We start from the raw sequence: 13,947 nt of genomic DNA, 5'->3' as shown, positions 1-13,947 counted from the left end.
ATCTTACAGTGCAGCAGAATTCAAATAACCCTGTCATTTTAAATCATCATCTCTCATTGCAAGCTGCAGACGAGGCACATCAGCCTCGAGCAAAAGTTCGAGTGCGGAATTTAGTCACTAAACAATGGGAAGGTCCCTATGACCTTATCACTTCGGGGCGCGGGTATGCTTGTGTATCCACAGATACTGGGGTACACTGGGTACCTTCAAGGTGTGTTCGTCCTGATCTGCAACCGCAGAGACAGAATCCGACAAACGGGCAACATAGAAGCCGTGACCAAACTGAAAGTCATCAAATGGATGGATCATCGAGTGATGACTCAGTTGAAGATGACGGTGGGTGATCACTCTGATGATTCCTCCACGAACAGACACTGAACCTTATTCATTTTTCCTTTTCTTTTAAACTAAAAAGGGTGAGATGTCGCCCTGATTCTTGAGTTTTCTTAAGCCTTCTGAATTTACATTCTATTGGGAAACTTTCCCACACAGTTTCTGTAAATAACGTATTGTTTTGCATTCCTCCATAGGGGTGGAGAGACTTGATGTACTAGTGCTTTGTCCAATGTCTTCGGAGAGGTGGCCCGTTCACTCTCCAATCCACTGTCACCTTTGGAGAAGTATAAAAGTTGGAGTCAGAAAATAAACGCTCTCTTTTTTTGCCTTGCAAGGTAGCAAGTGGCTCGCATTGCTTTCTCGTGTCCTATAGCGACATACAGTAAGTTATGTATTTCAAGATAAAAATCAAAATGCAAATTGGAAGAAATTTAGTACTGCATGAGGTGTGCACACAATTGATTTACCTCCAAAAGTCAGTTTACAACTTTCCTCTACCAGGATTGCAGTAGCTGCTATAGCTTGAATACACGCTGGCCAACACTGATTTACTGGATCCCACATCTTTGATGAATAAGCCACTAGTCTCTTTACTCCTCCCCACTCCTGAACCAAAACCCCATGAGCTACCCCCTTTTCTACATTCACGTACAGATGAAAGGGTTTTGCTAGTGAAAGTAAGCTTAAAGTCAGTATTGAGGCCAGTTTTAACTTCAGTTTTACAATAATTTGTGTAAAATTGCCTGTATGTATCCCTCAATCCATGATCTATAATATCCCAATAAGCTGAGTAGTTTTCTGTTTTCCCTCTTTGAAGAGAGAGGGGGAAGGGATAAAATTCCTGTGATTTGATCTGGGTTGAGCTTCTGACTACCCTTACTAATCAAATGTCTAAGACATTTTACTTTTGTTTCTACAAATTTCAAATTGATACTCTTAATACTTTTTCCCCAAGAAAATTCAAACGCTTTATAGTAGCGTCTGTAACTTCAGCTTCAGCTTCCCCAGAAAGAAAAAAATCATCCACACATTCATTCCCCCCTTATCCGCCCCATCCCAACAAATACTCACCTATCCTTTGTCCTTGGGTCTTGGTTCTTCGTGAACACTTTAGTCTTAGGGACTAACTACCATGGTTTTAGGGAATGCTTTCCCTTTTCTTTGTTTTATTTTCTCATTTTGCCCATGGATCATAACCTGTGTCTGTGGTCCCACACCAGGGGAACAGAGCGAGGCTGCCTAAATAGGGCAGGACCCTCTTCCTCACCCTGACTCTCCCAAGGCCCCGGCAGAGAGGGGTTAGAAACCATCCTTTGCTACCATAATTGTGAAAAACGCCAATCACTTGGCTTTTAAAATGTTAATAATAATAACATGGTTATTAAAATAGTAACACAATTAGAGTAATAAAAATTTAGAGTTAGGACAATTAAAGACAATAAAAAGCAAAGACTTAAGGATGTCTGGATGCTCTTGGGAACTTAAGCCACAACAAGCATACCTTGTGAACAAAGGAATCACCCTTAAAATTACACTATTGCATATTCATATATCCTTCATGCGTATGCATACATTCTATTTAAACCAAGAAACTCTGTCTTTTATATGCCAACTGTTTCCTTTAATCCCCATGGCGCCTTCGAATCTGAGCAAGGGGTGAATAAATTAGCTTCTTCTGATAAGAAAACCATAAATTCCTCTTCTCTGGAAGACTTAGGTGTTTTGTGATGGTTATGTCAAAGCGAGTATCTCATGCCTTAAAAGAAAACCCATATACATAGTTTCTATTTTAACTACTAAAGCTTCATTTTAACTACAAAACTACATTTACGATACTATTAAAATGTTAATACAGCACTATTAATCAAAGTAACATTTATGCATTTTTCACTGTGGGCGTCTCCTGGAGTGTCCCCGGAAAGGGACCATCTATGCACGGAGCCACATTTTTTCATTTGTAAATTACGTCTTTCTTTCTCTGCCCGCTGTGGTTTCCTATCTTTCCTCGCTGCAACTTCAGGTCTTTTAAAACTGAAAGAATCTTTTTCTACAAGCACAACTGACTTCATGTACATTTTACATAAGCACGAATTATTCCATACCATATATTACAATGGGGCTGCAGAGATCCCCCTGCAGGTCCATGGGGATGCAGAGATCCCCCTGCAGGTCCATGGGGATGCAGAGATCCCCCTGCGGGTCCGTGGGGATGCAGAGATCCCCCTGCGTGTCCATGGGGATGCAGAGATCCCCCTGCAGCTCCGTGGGGATGCAGAGATCCCCCTGCAGGTCCGTGGGGCTGCAGAGATGCCCCTGCAGGTCCATGGGGATGCAGAGATCCCCCTGCAGCCCCTGGAGGAGCCAGGCTGGAGCTCGGGGATGCCTGAGAGGAGCTGTGACCCCGCGGGCAGAGGGGCCCCGCTGGAGCAGCCTGGCCTGGCAGGACCGAGCCCGTGGCACAGTGACCCACGCTGCAGCACTTGGAGGGGGCTGTGCCCCAGGGGATGGACTCGGCTCGGAGAAGTTCCTGGAGAAGTCTCGGCTGGGAGAGAGCGCAGGGTGCAGCAGGGAACGACTCCTGTCCCTGAGCAGAGGGAGAAGCCGCGGGGGATGAGCTGAGCACGGCCCCATTCCCTGTCTCCTGCCCTGCCGGGGGAGGAGGTGCAGCTGGGAGCAGGGAGCCGTGGGGAAAGCTGCATTTAAGGTTCTGCACTGACTTCTCCTCATCCTGCTCTGAGTCTTTGGAGTTTTCTGCCAGAAATCTCTCCCCTCCCCCGCTCCCCCACAGGGCTTTGGGCAGGTTTCCCTTTTTGGGGGAAATCAAAGCGAAGCAGCGATGCACTAATGAGGGGCAGGAGAAGTGAGGCTCCCGGGCTTCCCGCAGAGCCGGAGGCACGGAAGGCGCAGGGCCGGGAAAGCCGTGGCGGGAGGTGCGGAGAAGTTTGTTTGTGTGGGCAGCTCAATCCCGCCTCGGGCCCGGGCCCGTCCCGGGGCTGTTGCTCATCTCCGGCTTTGCCCTCACGCAGCGCGGGGGGCCCTGAGAGCGCGGGGCGAGTCTGGGCCGTGCGCAGAGCCCGCCCCCAGCTCGCTGCCATTGGCCGCTGGTGCCGTCAGTCGCGGTTGCGGCGCGCTGATTGGTGGGAGCGGGACGCAGCACGGCCCCGGCGGCGGGCTGAGGGCGGCCGTGGGCGGGCAGCGGCGCCATTGGCGCCAGGAGCGTCTGTGCGGGCCCGGGAGCGGCGGCAGCGGCCGGAGCGCGGTGAGGCGGCGTCGGCGGAGCTCGGAGGCGGCCCCGGTGCAGGTGGGAGCCGCGCTGGGTTCTGCGGGGGCTCGGGGCTGGCTGCGGGCGGAGGGGGCGGCAGGGGGCTGCGGCGGGTCGGTGGTGCCGTGTCCGGCCCGTGCTGGCCCCGGGCTGAGGGCGCGGCGGGAGCGGCTGCCCGCGGTCTCCTTCCCGCCGGGGCCTGGGCAGGAGCCGCTGCCGGAGCAGCGCTGGCTCGGCCCGGCTGCTGTGGGTAGGACCGAGGGGGCTGCCCCGCGGCCGGGAGCGGGCGGGGAAATTCCCGTCGCCGGAGGTTTCTGTGGCCGGAGGAGAGCGAGGAGTCCTGTAAAAGTGACTTTATTGCTGAGCAGGGGGAGAGGCCGTGGGGCATTTGCCGTGCGCTCTCTGCCATGGTTGTAGTCCGCAGCCTCCTTTTTATCCTCATTTCCCCGGCCGCATCTCCCTCTGCCTTTGCCCACTGGCTGAGGTCCTTGGAAGGTTCAGACTTCCCGATGCGCCTGCTGCCTGTCCTCGTTAATATGCACCCTCCTTTTGTATAACAGCCGATATTCATGGCTCTGTTAAGTCTTTGTTCTTCTCCTCGAAGTTCAGGAATGTAGCGGGACTTTGAGGAGCTCTCTGGGTCAATTTGTGACATTTATTGGAACTGATGGTTTCTCCCAGTTACTTCCTTAACTACAAGTGCCTGGCCCTATCTCCAGGCAGATTCACTCCTTGACTCTGTTTTGTTCTTCCCGGGTCCTCTTTGGTTTTGGGATTATTCTCGGTGCCCTCATTCCCTGTCCTTTTGTAGGCGTTTGTGGATCAGGAGGCCTGGCTGCCACCTGCATCCCCTGGCTCAGCTGCTGGATGAGCTGCACTGCCAAGGTGTGGAGCATGGTAAAAAGATGAGAGTTGCTGCAGCACAGAAGAGGAGAAGCAGCATTCGTGTAACCCCTGGTGTGCCGGGGAGCCACGAATGTGTGTCCCATTCCCATCCTTTCTATGTGTGGACCAATACATAAAAGCTCTCCTATTTCCTTTCTCATCTTTTTCAGCACTTTCCTTTGTCATCTCTTTGCAAACAGCAGTTTGAGTCATTTAGTTTTCCACAAACTCCTCCTTTTTCTGCTCACAGATAATCTGACCCCATCCCCTGGTGAAATGCTCCGTTCCTCATTTCAGTGGATTGGTCGGCAGGAAGGTCAGGAGCTGGAGCTGTCTGGTTGGTTCTTATTCCGAGGACAGCTTGTAATCTAATGATGCCATTGAAATGATAAATGGGTTCTCTCTTTCCTGATATGAATTGGTTTGGGTTCCCAGGGGCTGGTCCATGGTGTTGTAGGATTTGTTCTGGTGGTCCTTCATCTTTTCCCCATTTTTGGGTGCTGCCTGCAGCCGGGGCTGCATCAATTGACCGCTTTTTTCTAATTACATTATCAAATACTTGAATTCCAACTGATCTCCCTGAACTTGTTCTAGCAAAAGCCCCAGTGCTCTGATACACCCTGTACAGCACAGACAGTGACAGCAGATGTTGGAGTGGGCAGAGGGATGATCCCCCCGTTATTTTAGTGAAGTTTTCACAACATTCTCCATTTGCTGTTTCCGTTTGCAGCTTTACCCATTTCTGTTGCAGAGACAGAGATCCTCACCATGGGCTCTGCCTTCAGCTGTGCAGATTCCATCTGTGCAAGCTGGCAGAGCTTGGGGTGAGGGGCAGAGGGAATCAGCCAATTCCTGACCCAGGCAAGAAGAGCCAGGTACATTGTCCCCACTCTGCCCCAGCAGTGTTAATTTGAATTGCTGAAGATCCTCCCCTGGGTGCCTGGAATGGAGCTTCTCTTCCAGAGCAGCCTTCAGCAGCCTCACATGTGGCCCTTCCACAACCTGCTGCTTTTTCTCTTTTTTTTCCTTCAAATCATCTATTTACTGTTTTTGAGTTAAAGGATCACTTTTAAATCTCTTCCAGCTTTACAAAATGTTGCCTAAAGGTGAATGTTGAAAAACCCAGACTAAAATTTTGGTATCTCTAAGAGCCACACACCAACATACACAAAAAAATTCCTAGGCAATTAAGTTTTTTCTCCTTCTCCTCGTTGTAAAAATTCATTTTCTCATCCCTGACCCAAACCTAACCGGCAATATAGAAGTAGGAGTTATAGAAAAAGTACACTAATGCTCTAAACTTTGCACTGAAACTGCAGGAAAAAGCAAAACTCCACCAGTATGTTTAGTGTTGGAGTCAAGGCATTCCTTGATTCTGGCCAGGATCTGCAACAGAAATCCTTCCATCCCCACATAGCCCAGGTGTGCAGCAGAAAAAATCATTCCATGACATGTGGGTTTTACTCGATTTCCTCAAACTTGATGCAGTCTGAAGCAATCTAAATGCATTGGTTTAATGTTCTATTGTTTCAAGTTGTGCAGTTCTTAGTATCTGGTTTCCTATTGGACCCAGATTTCTTTGTTTCTGCTGTTAATTAGGTGGGAAGTGCTGGATTTCCTTCTCAGCCTTTTGCAGACCAGGTGTCTGTAGCCCTGGCAGTGTCTGTGGTAGGTGTTGGTCGCTGTTGCTGCTGGGGTTGATGATTTGCTGCTGGTCATTATCTTTGTGGGTATCTCTGTGTGTTGAGGTGTTAAATTCATCTCCATGGAGTGGTGCAACATCCCTTAACAAAACCATTAACATTTCTTTCCCCAGGGCCAAGACAAACCAAGCCAGAGTAGAGAAATCAAAGGTTAACAATGTTAAAGTCTATGAGCTGGTCTATTTTCCATCAATGCCATGGCAGGCAGGGCAGTGTGTGAGTGTAAGTGAGAGCCAGAGTGGAATTGTCCCGTGCTCTTGCCCAGCAGCTGTGGCAGGGCAGGCCCAGAGAGCCCTGAAGCTGCAGCAGTGGCAGCAAGGGCTGTCCCCGGTGGCTGGAGCTGCCAAAGGAGCGTGGCCAGGCCGAGGATTTCAGCAGAGGATGTGTGGGCAGCCCCAGGGCCTTGCCCCGCTGTGGAGCCCTGGCTGCTGCTGCGCTGCCTTCAGTGCAGCTCAGTGGGGGCCTCCCATCCTCCTGCTGCAGGCGGGAAGTGCAAATCTCCGGGGCTGCAGAGACCTGGAGCCGAGGCTGAGGGGCCCCCCCGTGCTCAGCTGTGCTGGCGGCTGTTTCTGGCCTCGGGGCCACTTGGCACGGACCACGCCACTTGGCCACCAGTGGTGCTGCTCTGCACTCCTTAGGCAGGAGCCGATGTCCTGCTGGGATGTTGGAACAGCAAAGTGCCAAGGCAGGCTCTGTGCCAGCCCAGCTTCCTGGGGGAGAGATTGCACCAGAGACAGGATTCTGGCCACAAACTGCTTTAAATGTGCATCCCTTATCTGCACCCTGCACTAGGTGGAGAATTCCCAGGGTAAGGAATTCCCAAGGTCAATTCCAAGGGGAAATGATTGAAAATCTGCCCTAGGTCTGACTCTTCTTCTTGCCCAAGCCAATGGCAAAAGCCATGGCGTGTTGGTTTCTATCCCCAGCTTCCAGAAGTGTTTCTTTCTTTCCCCATTCATTCTTTGTACCCAGCCTGAGCTCTGGGGGTGCCAGGGGTTATGGAGGTCCCATTGTATTCCTAAAGCTGCCATAACCCCCTGGAGGATCTTTCCTGTAAAATGAGTTCTGCTGTCTGAGTCTGTTGCTTCCACAATCCTTTTTATATGAATTACTTTTTTAGAGGTACCCTAATAAGTGATCTAGTGGCTGCTGAGCAATCAGAATTGCTTTTGCTCCCCTGTTAGGTGAGATGGTGTCACCAGAAGATATTGAAGCCTTCCTGCTCAGGGCATTTCAGTGCCCGGCTCTTACAAGCACACACAGCTGTGCTGGTTGAGCTGACCATGGCGGGTAACCTGCGCTTTGTCTGATTCCCTTTCCTCAATAACAGCGTGTCTTGGAACTCTTTTCCCTTCTGCTGCCCTTGAAGAGCCATCCACAAAGACATTTTCTGCCTCAGGCCAGGCAATGTCTCCTGAATCTCTCCCAGGCTGGGGCTGGGTCTGGAGCTGTGTCACTTGAATGCAGTGCTGGGTTTCTTCCCAGCCCCTCTGGGGGCTGTTCAAACAGGAGGCTGGGTTAAACCCTTCCCCTATCCTCAGTTCTGAATCCTCCTGTGCCACTGAACAAGTTTCATGCTGTAATAACCGAGCACTGCTCATTCATTGCGAGGCTCTTTTGGTTATCAAAGCTTGAACTTGATGGCAGACTGGAACAGTTGGAGATCCTGTTGTCATCAGGTTTTGGGCCTCGGTTCCCGTTGAAGCTGTGGCTGCACAATTCTGCAGACAATGAGGTCACTGTGGCCACTGGGTGAAACATTTTGGCCCAAGAATTCCTTTGTCATAGCCCTGTTTAACATTCACCTACAATTCCAATTTCTTTTCTGAGTCTGGAAGAGCCAGAGCTGAGGAATCAATAGTTTTGGCTTTTCATTTTCTCAAGTTTTGCTCTCTTTCTCCTGTCCATACCACAACATGGAGGCTGTCTGGGGTTAAAAAGTCCTACATTGTTCTGGCTGGAACAGAGAATCCTCAATCCAGACTGTTTAATTCCGTATTAAACTTCAGAACTGTCTCAGCTCCTTTTTGGTCGTGGGTAATGTTTCTTCTGAGATTGCCCCGAGGCTCTCTGGGTCAATCCACCACAAACCTTCAGTCAAAATATGTCTCAAGTATTAAACCTTTTTCTCCACCATTTGCACTTTTTTTCAAATACTCAAAAGATGATTTTTAGCGTGAAAATTCAGCCATTTCACAGGGTCTTTGTCTACCACTTCTTCTTCCCCTCCTCATTGGAGCCATCTGATTCCCTGAGTGGCAGGATAGGAGTGCTGTAGGGAGACATCCCTGGCTCCAAAAGCCCTGCCTTTAGCAGGGACTCCATACCAGGCTGTGAGCCCTTCCTTCCCTCCCCTGGAACAGGGTGTTGCTTTTAGACATCACTTGTCCTGGTTGCTTCCAAGTAGTTTGGGGAGGCTCCACATCAAATTTTCCCTCTTTCCCTGGGGCTGCCCACACCTCTGGATTCCCTTCAGCATAGTCCTTTCCAGACATTTGACACAAAGGTGCAGCAGCAATAGCCTCTGTTTCACCTTTTACAATATTACAATGCCACCATCAAATGCCTTCCTAGATATATACAATCAGAGTAGGAAGAAAAATAAATTAGTTTATTTCACACCTATCCCCCACAGCTCCTAATAGTGATTGTACAAATGATACCAGCTCAGCTTTCCCATTTATTCCCTTAATAATGAAAACACTCCTTTACAATTTTCCCCCCTTAGGTGTAAGATTCAGAGTGGATGGAGAGGCCCTTGTGTCCAACAGGAGAGGCCTCCTCTGGATGCAGACCCAGCCTGGATGTTCTCCAGGGCTGCAGTGTGGTGGGTCAGAGAAACCCCTGACATCCTGACCTCCTGCTTTTCCTCTCCTGGAAACCGGGCATGGAAAGGATCTGGATCAGCTGGCAAATTGTAAGGATAAAGCAGTGCTGAAAAACAAACCAATCCTGAGTATTTTTCTCTTCCTCCTCTTTGCTGTCATACTTTTTCTTACCACAGAGATTCCTCCTGCTGCTTCTTGCCTGAACCATATTGCTGCACACTCCCCTTCCCCCAATCCCTTCCCAGCATACGAACACCATCCGTCCCCTGTTGTCCAAATCCCTTCTCCACTTCCCTTATTGCCCCCCTGGGTGTCCATGTCCTTAATTACCTCTGGGGGAATGTGCAAACCACCTCAGCATTCTCCCAAGGGACCCTTTAGAGACATTTTTAGGTCATCATCCCTTTGGCCAGGAGCCCTCCCTGGCTTTCCCTTTTCTCCCCTCCATGCGTGCCCTACCATGTTCACTCCCCGAAGATCCCAGGGCACTCACTGATGAGATTTTCAGTGCTCTCTCCCTGCTGACTCTTCACAGACCCCCCTGATGTGTCTCTCGTCTGTCTCCTGATCACTCCCGGGTCCCCAATCAATCCCCGGTGCTGCTGCCAGCCAAGGGAGCCGATCACCCAAAGTGGGTGAGGCACCTTCAGCTGCACTCCCTGCCCCAGGGTGTGCGGAAAAATTGACATCACCAGAGGATTCTGTCCACAAAGCAGACAGAGGAGTCCTGTAAAAAGTAATTTCATTCCTAAAAATGGGAGAGGCCATGGGACATTCCCCATGGGATCTCTGCAAATGTTGGAGGACACAGCCTCCTTTTCATCCTAATTCTCCTGGCCACATCTCCCTCTGCTTTCCCCATTGGCTGAAGTACTTGAGCGCTACAGGCTTCCCAGTCCACCTACTACATACCCCCTTCATATGCTCCCCACTTTTGTATAGCAAACGATATTCATGGCTCTGTTAAGTCTTCGTTGTTCTTCTGGAAGTTCATGAATTGAGCAGGAACTTGGCTGAGCAGCTGTCTGTGTCATCAACTGATAACATTTTCTGAAACCAATGGCTTCTCCTGTCACTTCCTTATGTACAGCTCCCTGGCCCTATCTCCAAGCAGATTCAGAGCATCTGTTTGTAAAGACACTTTGCTCTTGTTCCTTTCATGGGGGTCCCCTGTTTGTGGGACATGCCCCCTGGAGCAGGGTGTCCCCTCTTTGCTGCAGCCGCAGCCCTCAGGCAGAGCTCAGCCAATCAGAGCCTGCGGCGCTGATGACTCACCAGTTGCCAGGCAGACTCGCAGCTCCCCGCATTCCCCACCTGGACCCCACCTGCGCCCCCCCCCTTGGCCCCATCGCCCCCGCGAGGGGAATTTGGGGAGGTGGGAGTGGGGCAGCACCAAGGCCGGGCCCCCCCGCGCTGTCCTGGCGGGAGCGGCTGCAGTGGGGACCGAGTGAGGGCGGGGCGGCCGAGAGCCCAGCGCTGCCCCAGCCCGACCTGCCCCAGCTCCATCCCTGCCCCTCGGCTGGGATGCTGTGGGTCTGGGGGGAAGAGGGAGCCGGCAGTGGGTGCTGGGCCTGGGGGCAGGAGGAGAAGGGAAGGAGAAGCAGGCTTGAGGAACAAAATGGTCAGACGATGCAGGTGGCAGGAGAAGGTGGGATTGTGCAGGAGAAGGAGGAAGCAGGAGGAAGAGGAGTGTGAGGAAGAGGATAGACACAGGAGGAGGAGCAGAAAGAGGAAGCAGCAGAAGGTTCCACCCCTCCCTGTATCTGCAGCCTCCCCCCAGCCCCAGGAGCGTTGCTCCCCCCACATGCAGCAGGTGCCGGTGCCGGGGGGATCTACGATTTTCACTGAGTGAATCTTGGTGTTTCTGAGCTTTCTTGGGCTACATGTTGGTGCTTTTGTTTTATGTGGCAGATGAATCTTTATGTTTTGGAGGAGGTTTTTGCTGACTTGTGATGTTTGGGGAGATTTTGATCTGTGTCTTGAAGTTTGTGGGATTTTTGGGCTAAATCTTGGTGTTTTGGAGGTTCTTACAGACACAAGATTCCCAGTGACTTCCTGTGATGAACTTGGGCAAGGAGGAACCTCCAGTCCAAGGTGGTCTCCTCTTGTTTTTTTTTCCCCAAACCAGGATTTTTCATTCCCTGGGCGTATCTGGATGGAGGAGGAGGAAAAGCCCCAGAAATGCTACAGGAGGAGGAGCTGCAAACCCAGCCCAGGGAGCTGCGGGGAGGAAAGAGCCGCCTGAGCCAGGAAGGCGGGCGGAGATCCAGCTGGAGCTCGGAGCTGGTGGAGAAGCCTCATGGCGGGGAGAAGCCCCACAAGTGCTTGGAATGTGGGCAGGGTTTTAGCCGGAGCTCCACCCTGATCCAGCACCAGAGGATCCCCACTGGGGAACGGCCCTATGAGTGTGGGGAGTGTGGGAAGAGGTTTCGGACCAGCTCCCATCTCCTCAGACATGAGCGGAGTCACACAGAGGAGAGGCCCTTCCTCTGCCCCAATTGCGGGAAGGCCTTCAAGCACAACTCCAACCTCACCGAGCACCGGCGCATCCACACTGGGGAGAGGCCCTACGAGTGTGGGAAGTGTGGGAAGGGTTTCAGACGCAGGTCTGGCCTGATCGAACACTTGGTGATCCACACTGGGGAACGGCCCTATGAGTGCTTGGAATGTGGGAAGAGCTTTGGGTGCAGCTCACACCTGAGAACACACCAGCGCATCCACACAGGGGAGAAGCCCTACGAGTGTCCCCAGTGTGGGAAGAGGTTTCAGACCAGCTCCAGTGTCCTACTACATGAGCGGATTCACACAGAGGAGAGGCCCTTCCGCTGCCCCGACTGCGGGAAGGGCTTCAACCGCAACTTCAGCCTCACTGAGCACCGGCGCATCCACACTGGGGAGAGGCCCTACGAGTGTGGGAAGTGTGGGAAGAGCTTCTCCACAAGCTCAGCCCTGACCCAGCACCAACGGAGGCACCACTAAGAGAAGCTCTGTGAGTGCCCCGAGTGAGGGAAGAAGCTTGGAGTGAGGGAAGAGCTTGGAGTGAGGGAAGAGAGTGAGGGAAGAGCTTGGAGTGAGGGAAGAGAGTGAGGGAAGAGCTTGGTGCGCTGCTGCTGCTCCATCCCCCATGGGAGAATCCAGGCTGGATGATCCCCAGTGATGCCTGTTGGGCAGAGCCCTGCTGATCCGTGGTCCTGGTGATCCATGCTGGGTGTGGGGAAGGTGTTGGCTTCTTCTCCTTGTGCTGCTGTGATTTGGGTGGGTTCCCATGGATGGGGGATGGGAGGTAAGTGGGGGGTCCTGGCACACTGCAGGGGGCTCATGGCTTGGGGCGTCCCAGCGCTTTGGGGGGATCAGTGAAGGGGGGAAGCAGTGAATGGGGGATTCCCGTTAAATTGGGGGGGGACCCTGATGATAACAGTGGGCCCTGGGAGATAACGGGGGGTGAAAGGACTAAACCCTAATGGACTCCCCTGGTGCTGGTGAACCGCCCGTGCCCCAGCAGCGCTTGGTGTCCCCCCCAGTCCCAGCACTGTTCCTGGGGGTCCTGCAGCTCTGGGGGGGGTCAAAGGGGAGGGGATGGAACCTCCGTCATGGATGGGGGCACAAAGGGGAGTCCGGGCTCAGTGCGCGAGGGGGGTCGGTGCATGAGGGGGGCCCGGTCCCTGTCCCGGTGCACGGGGGTGGCGCTGCCTGGGGGTCCCGGTGCTCGGGGGGTTCCCAGGGTTCGAGGGGGGTTCGGTCCCTATCCCGGTGCTTGGTGGGGGGGGGGCAGTGCCCGGGGGGCTCCCACTGCTCGGTAATTGGGGGGTGTCAGAATCCAGGACATCCCTCTGGCTGCCCTGGATGACTCAAGACCCTGGCAGGGGGCTTGGAGACCTTGGCATGGTGACAAGAACACCAGTGGATTTGGTTTTAGCCCCTGGAGAAAATTGCTAACTTTGTATAAGGAATTACAAGGCACAAGGGTTTGAGTAGCGTGGTAGGTGAATTAACACAAGGTGGAAAAGTAGAATTTTAACATTTTATAATACGGGTTCAAGGGAACAAGATGGAGGGATTTGGACGTCTCCTGACCTTCTTCTCCTTGTTCTTACCCTCCATGTCTTGCTGCGATGGTGACACTTTTCTATTGGTTGAAGGTAGAGACACACTGTCCAACATAAATGATAGATATTGGCACGTTATTGTAAACACAGTACAGGTAGTTTTTAGTGTAGAAGGCAAACAGCGCCCTGAGGGCAGGGAGACTGCCACAGACCGACCTGCTAGACAGAGCTCAGCAGAGCGGACAAAGCGTGTTAGAGAAAAGGGAAAATAAACAGCCCTGAGAAGCAAAGCTCCGCATCTCGACTCCTTCTCTGTCCACGCGGGCTGGGAGAAAAGGACTTTTCGCAATCTCGGGGTCATCTCGACCACCGGAAAACCGAGAGGGGGTCTCCACTCGTCCCAGTGTATGGTGGGGGGGGGGGGGGTCAGTGCTCGAGGGGGGGTGGGGGCACTGAAGGGGGTGCGGGTGTGGTTTTTAGGGGGTCCTGGCACCCCCCGGGGCAGGGTCAGTGCTCAGCAGCGGGGGCTGCCTGGGGACCCCCCCGGCCCCCAAATCACAGCCGGGTCTCCTGCAAGGCACTGAGGGGAGGTTCGTTCACCCCCCCCCCCCCCGCCCCCACCAGCGTCGCCACACGCCTTCCCAAAGTGTCCCCAAGTGCTCCCAAAGTGCCCTCAGAATGTCCCCAAGTCTCTGCCGAGGTGACACCGGCTTGATGATGGCCCAGTGGTGATGTTGCTCTGTGCACAGCAGCCTCGGGAGGTCCTCCATGGCTCTTTGGCACAGCTCGGCCGCTGCACAGCCACCATGGCCAGGAGAGGGACAGAAGAAGAGGGTGTTGATGTCCCCAAGTGTCCCCAGCAGGTGACACGTGGCCAGGCGGGCACT

The 13,947-nt window shown here is 52.7% G+C and overlaps 1 protein-coding gene across 1 annotated transcript; it reads left to right on the top strand.

The window, feature by feature from the left end:
• The first annotated feature begins 3,180 nt into the window (after positions 1–3,180).
• LOC115493304 (uncharacterized) lies at positions 3,181–12,098 on the top strand. Its single transcript, XM_032746042.3, has 2 exons — positions 3,181–3,637; positions 11,143–12,098. Exons 1-2 carry the CDS (start codon positions 3,181–3,183, stop codon positions 11,991–11,993), a joined length of 1,308 nt encoding a protein of 435 aa, XP_032601933.1. The 3' UTR covers positions 11,994–12,098.
• The last annotated feature ends 1,849 nt before the right edge of the window (positions 12,099–13,947 follow it).

Source organism: Taeniopygia guttata, chromosome 22 (assembly GCF_048771995.1).
Source record: "Taeniopygia guttata chromosome 22, bTaeGut7.mat, whole genome shotgun sequence".
In the NCBI taxonomy this organism is placed as follows: domain Eukaryota; kingdom Metazoa; phylum Chordata; class Aves; order Passeriformes; family Estrildidae; genus Taeniopygia; species Taeniopygia guttata.
This window is presented reverse-complemented; position numbering and strand designations above follow the sequence as displayed.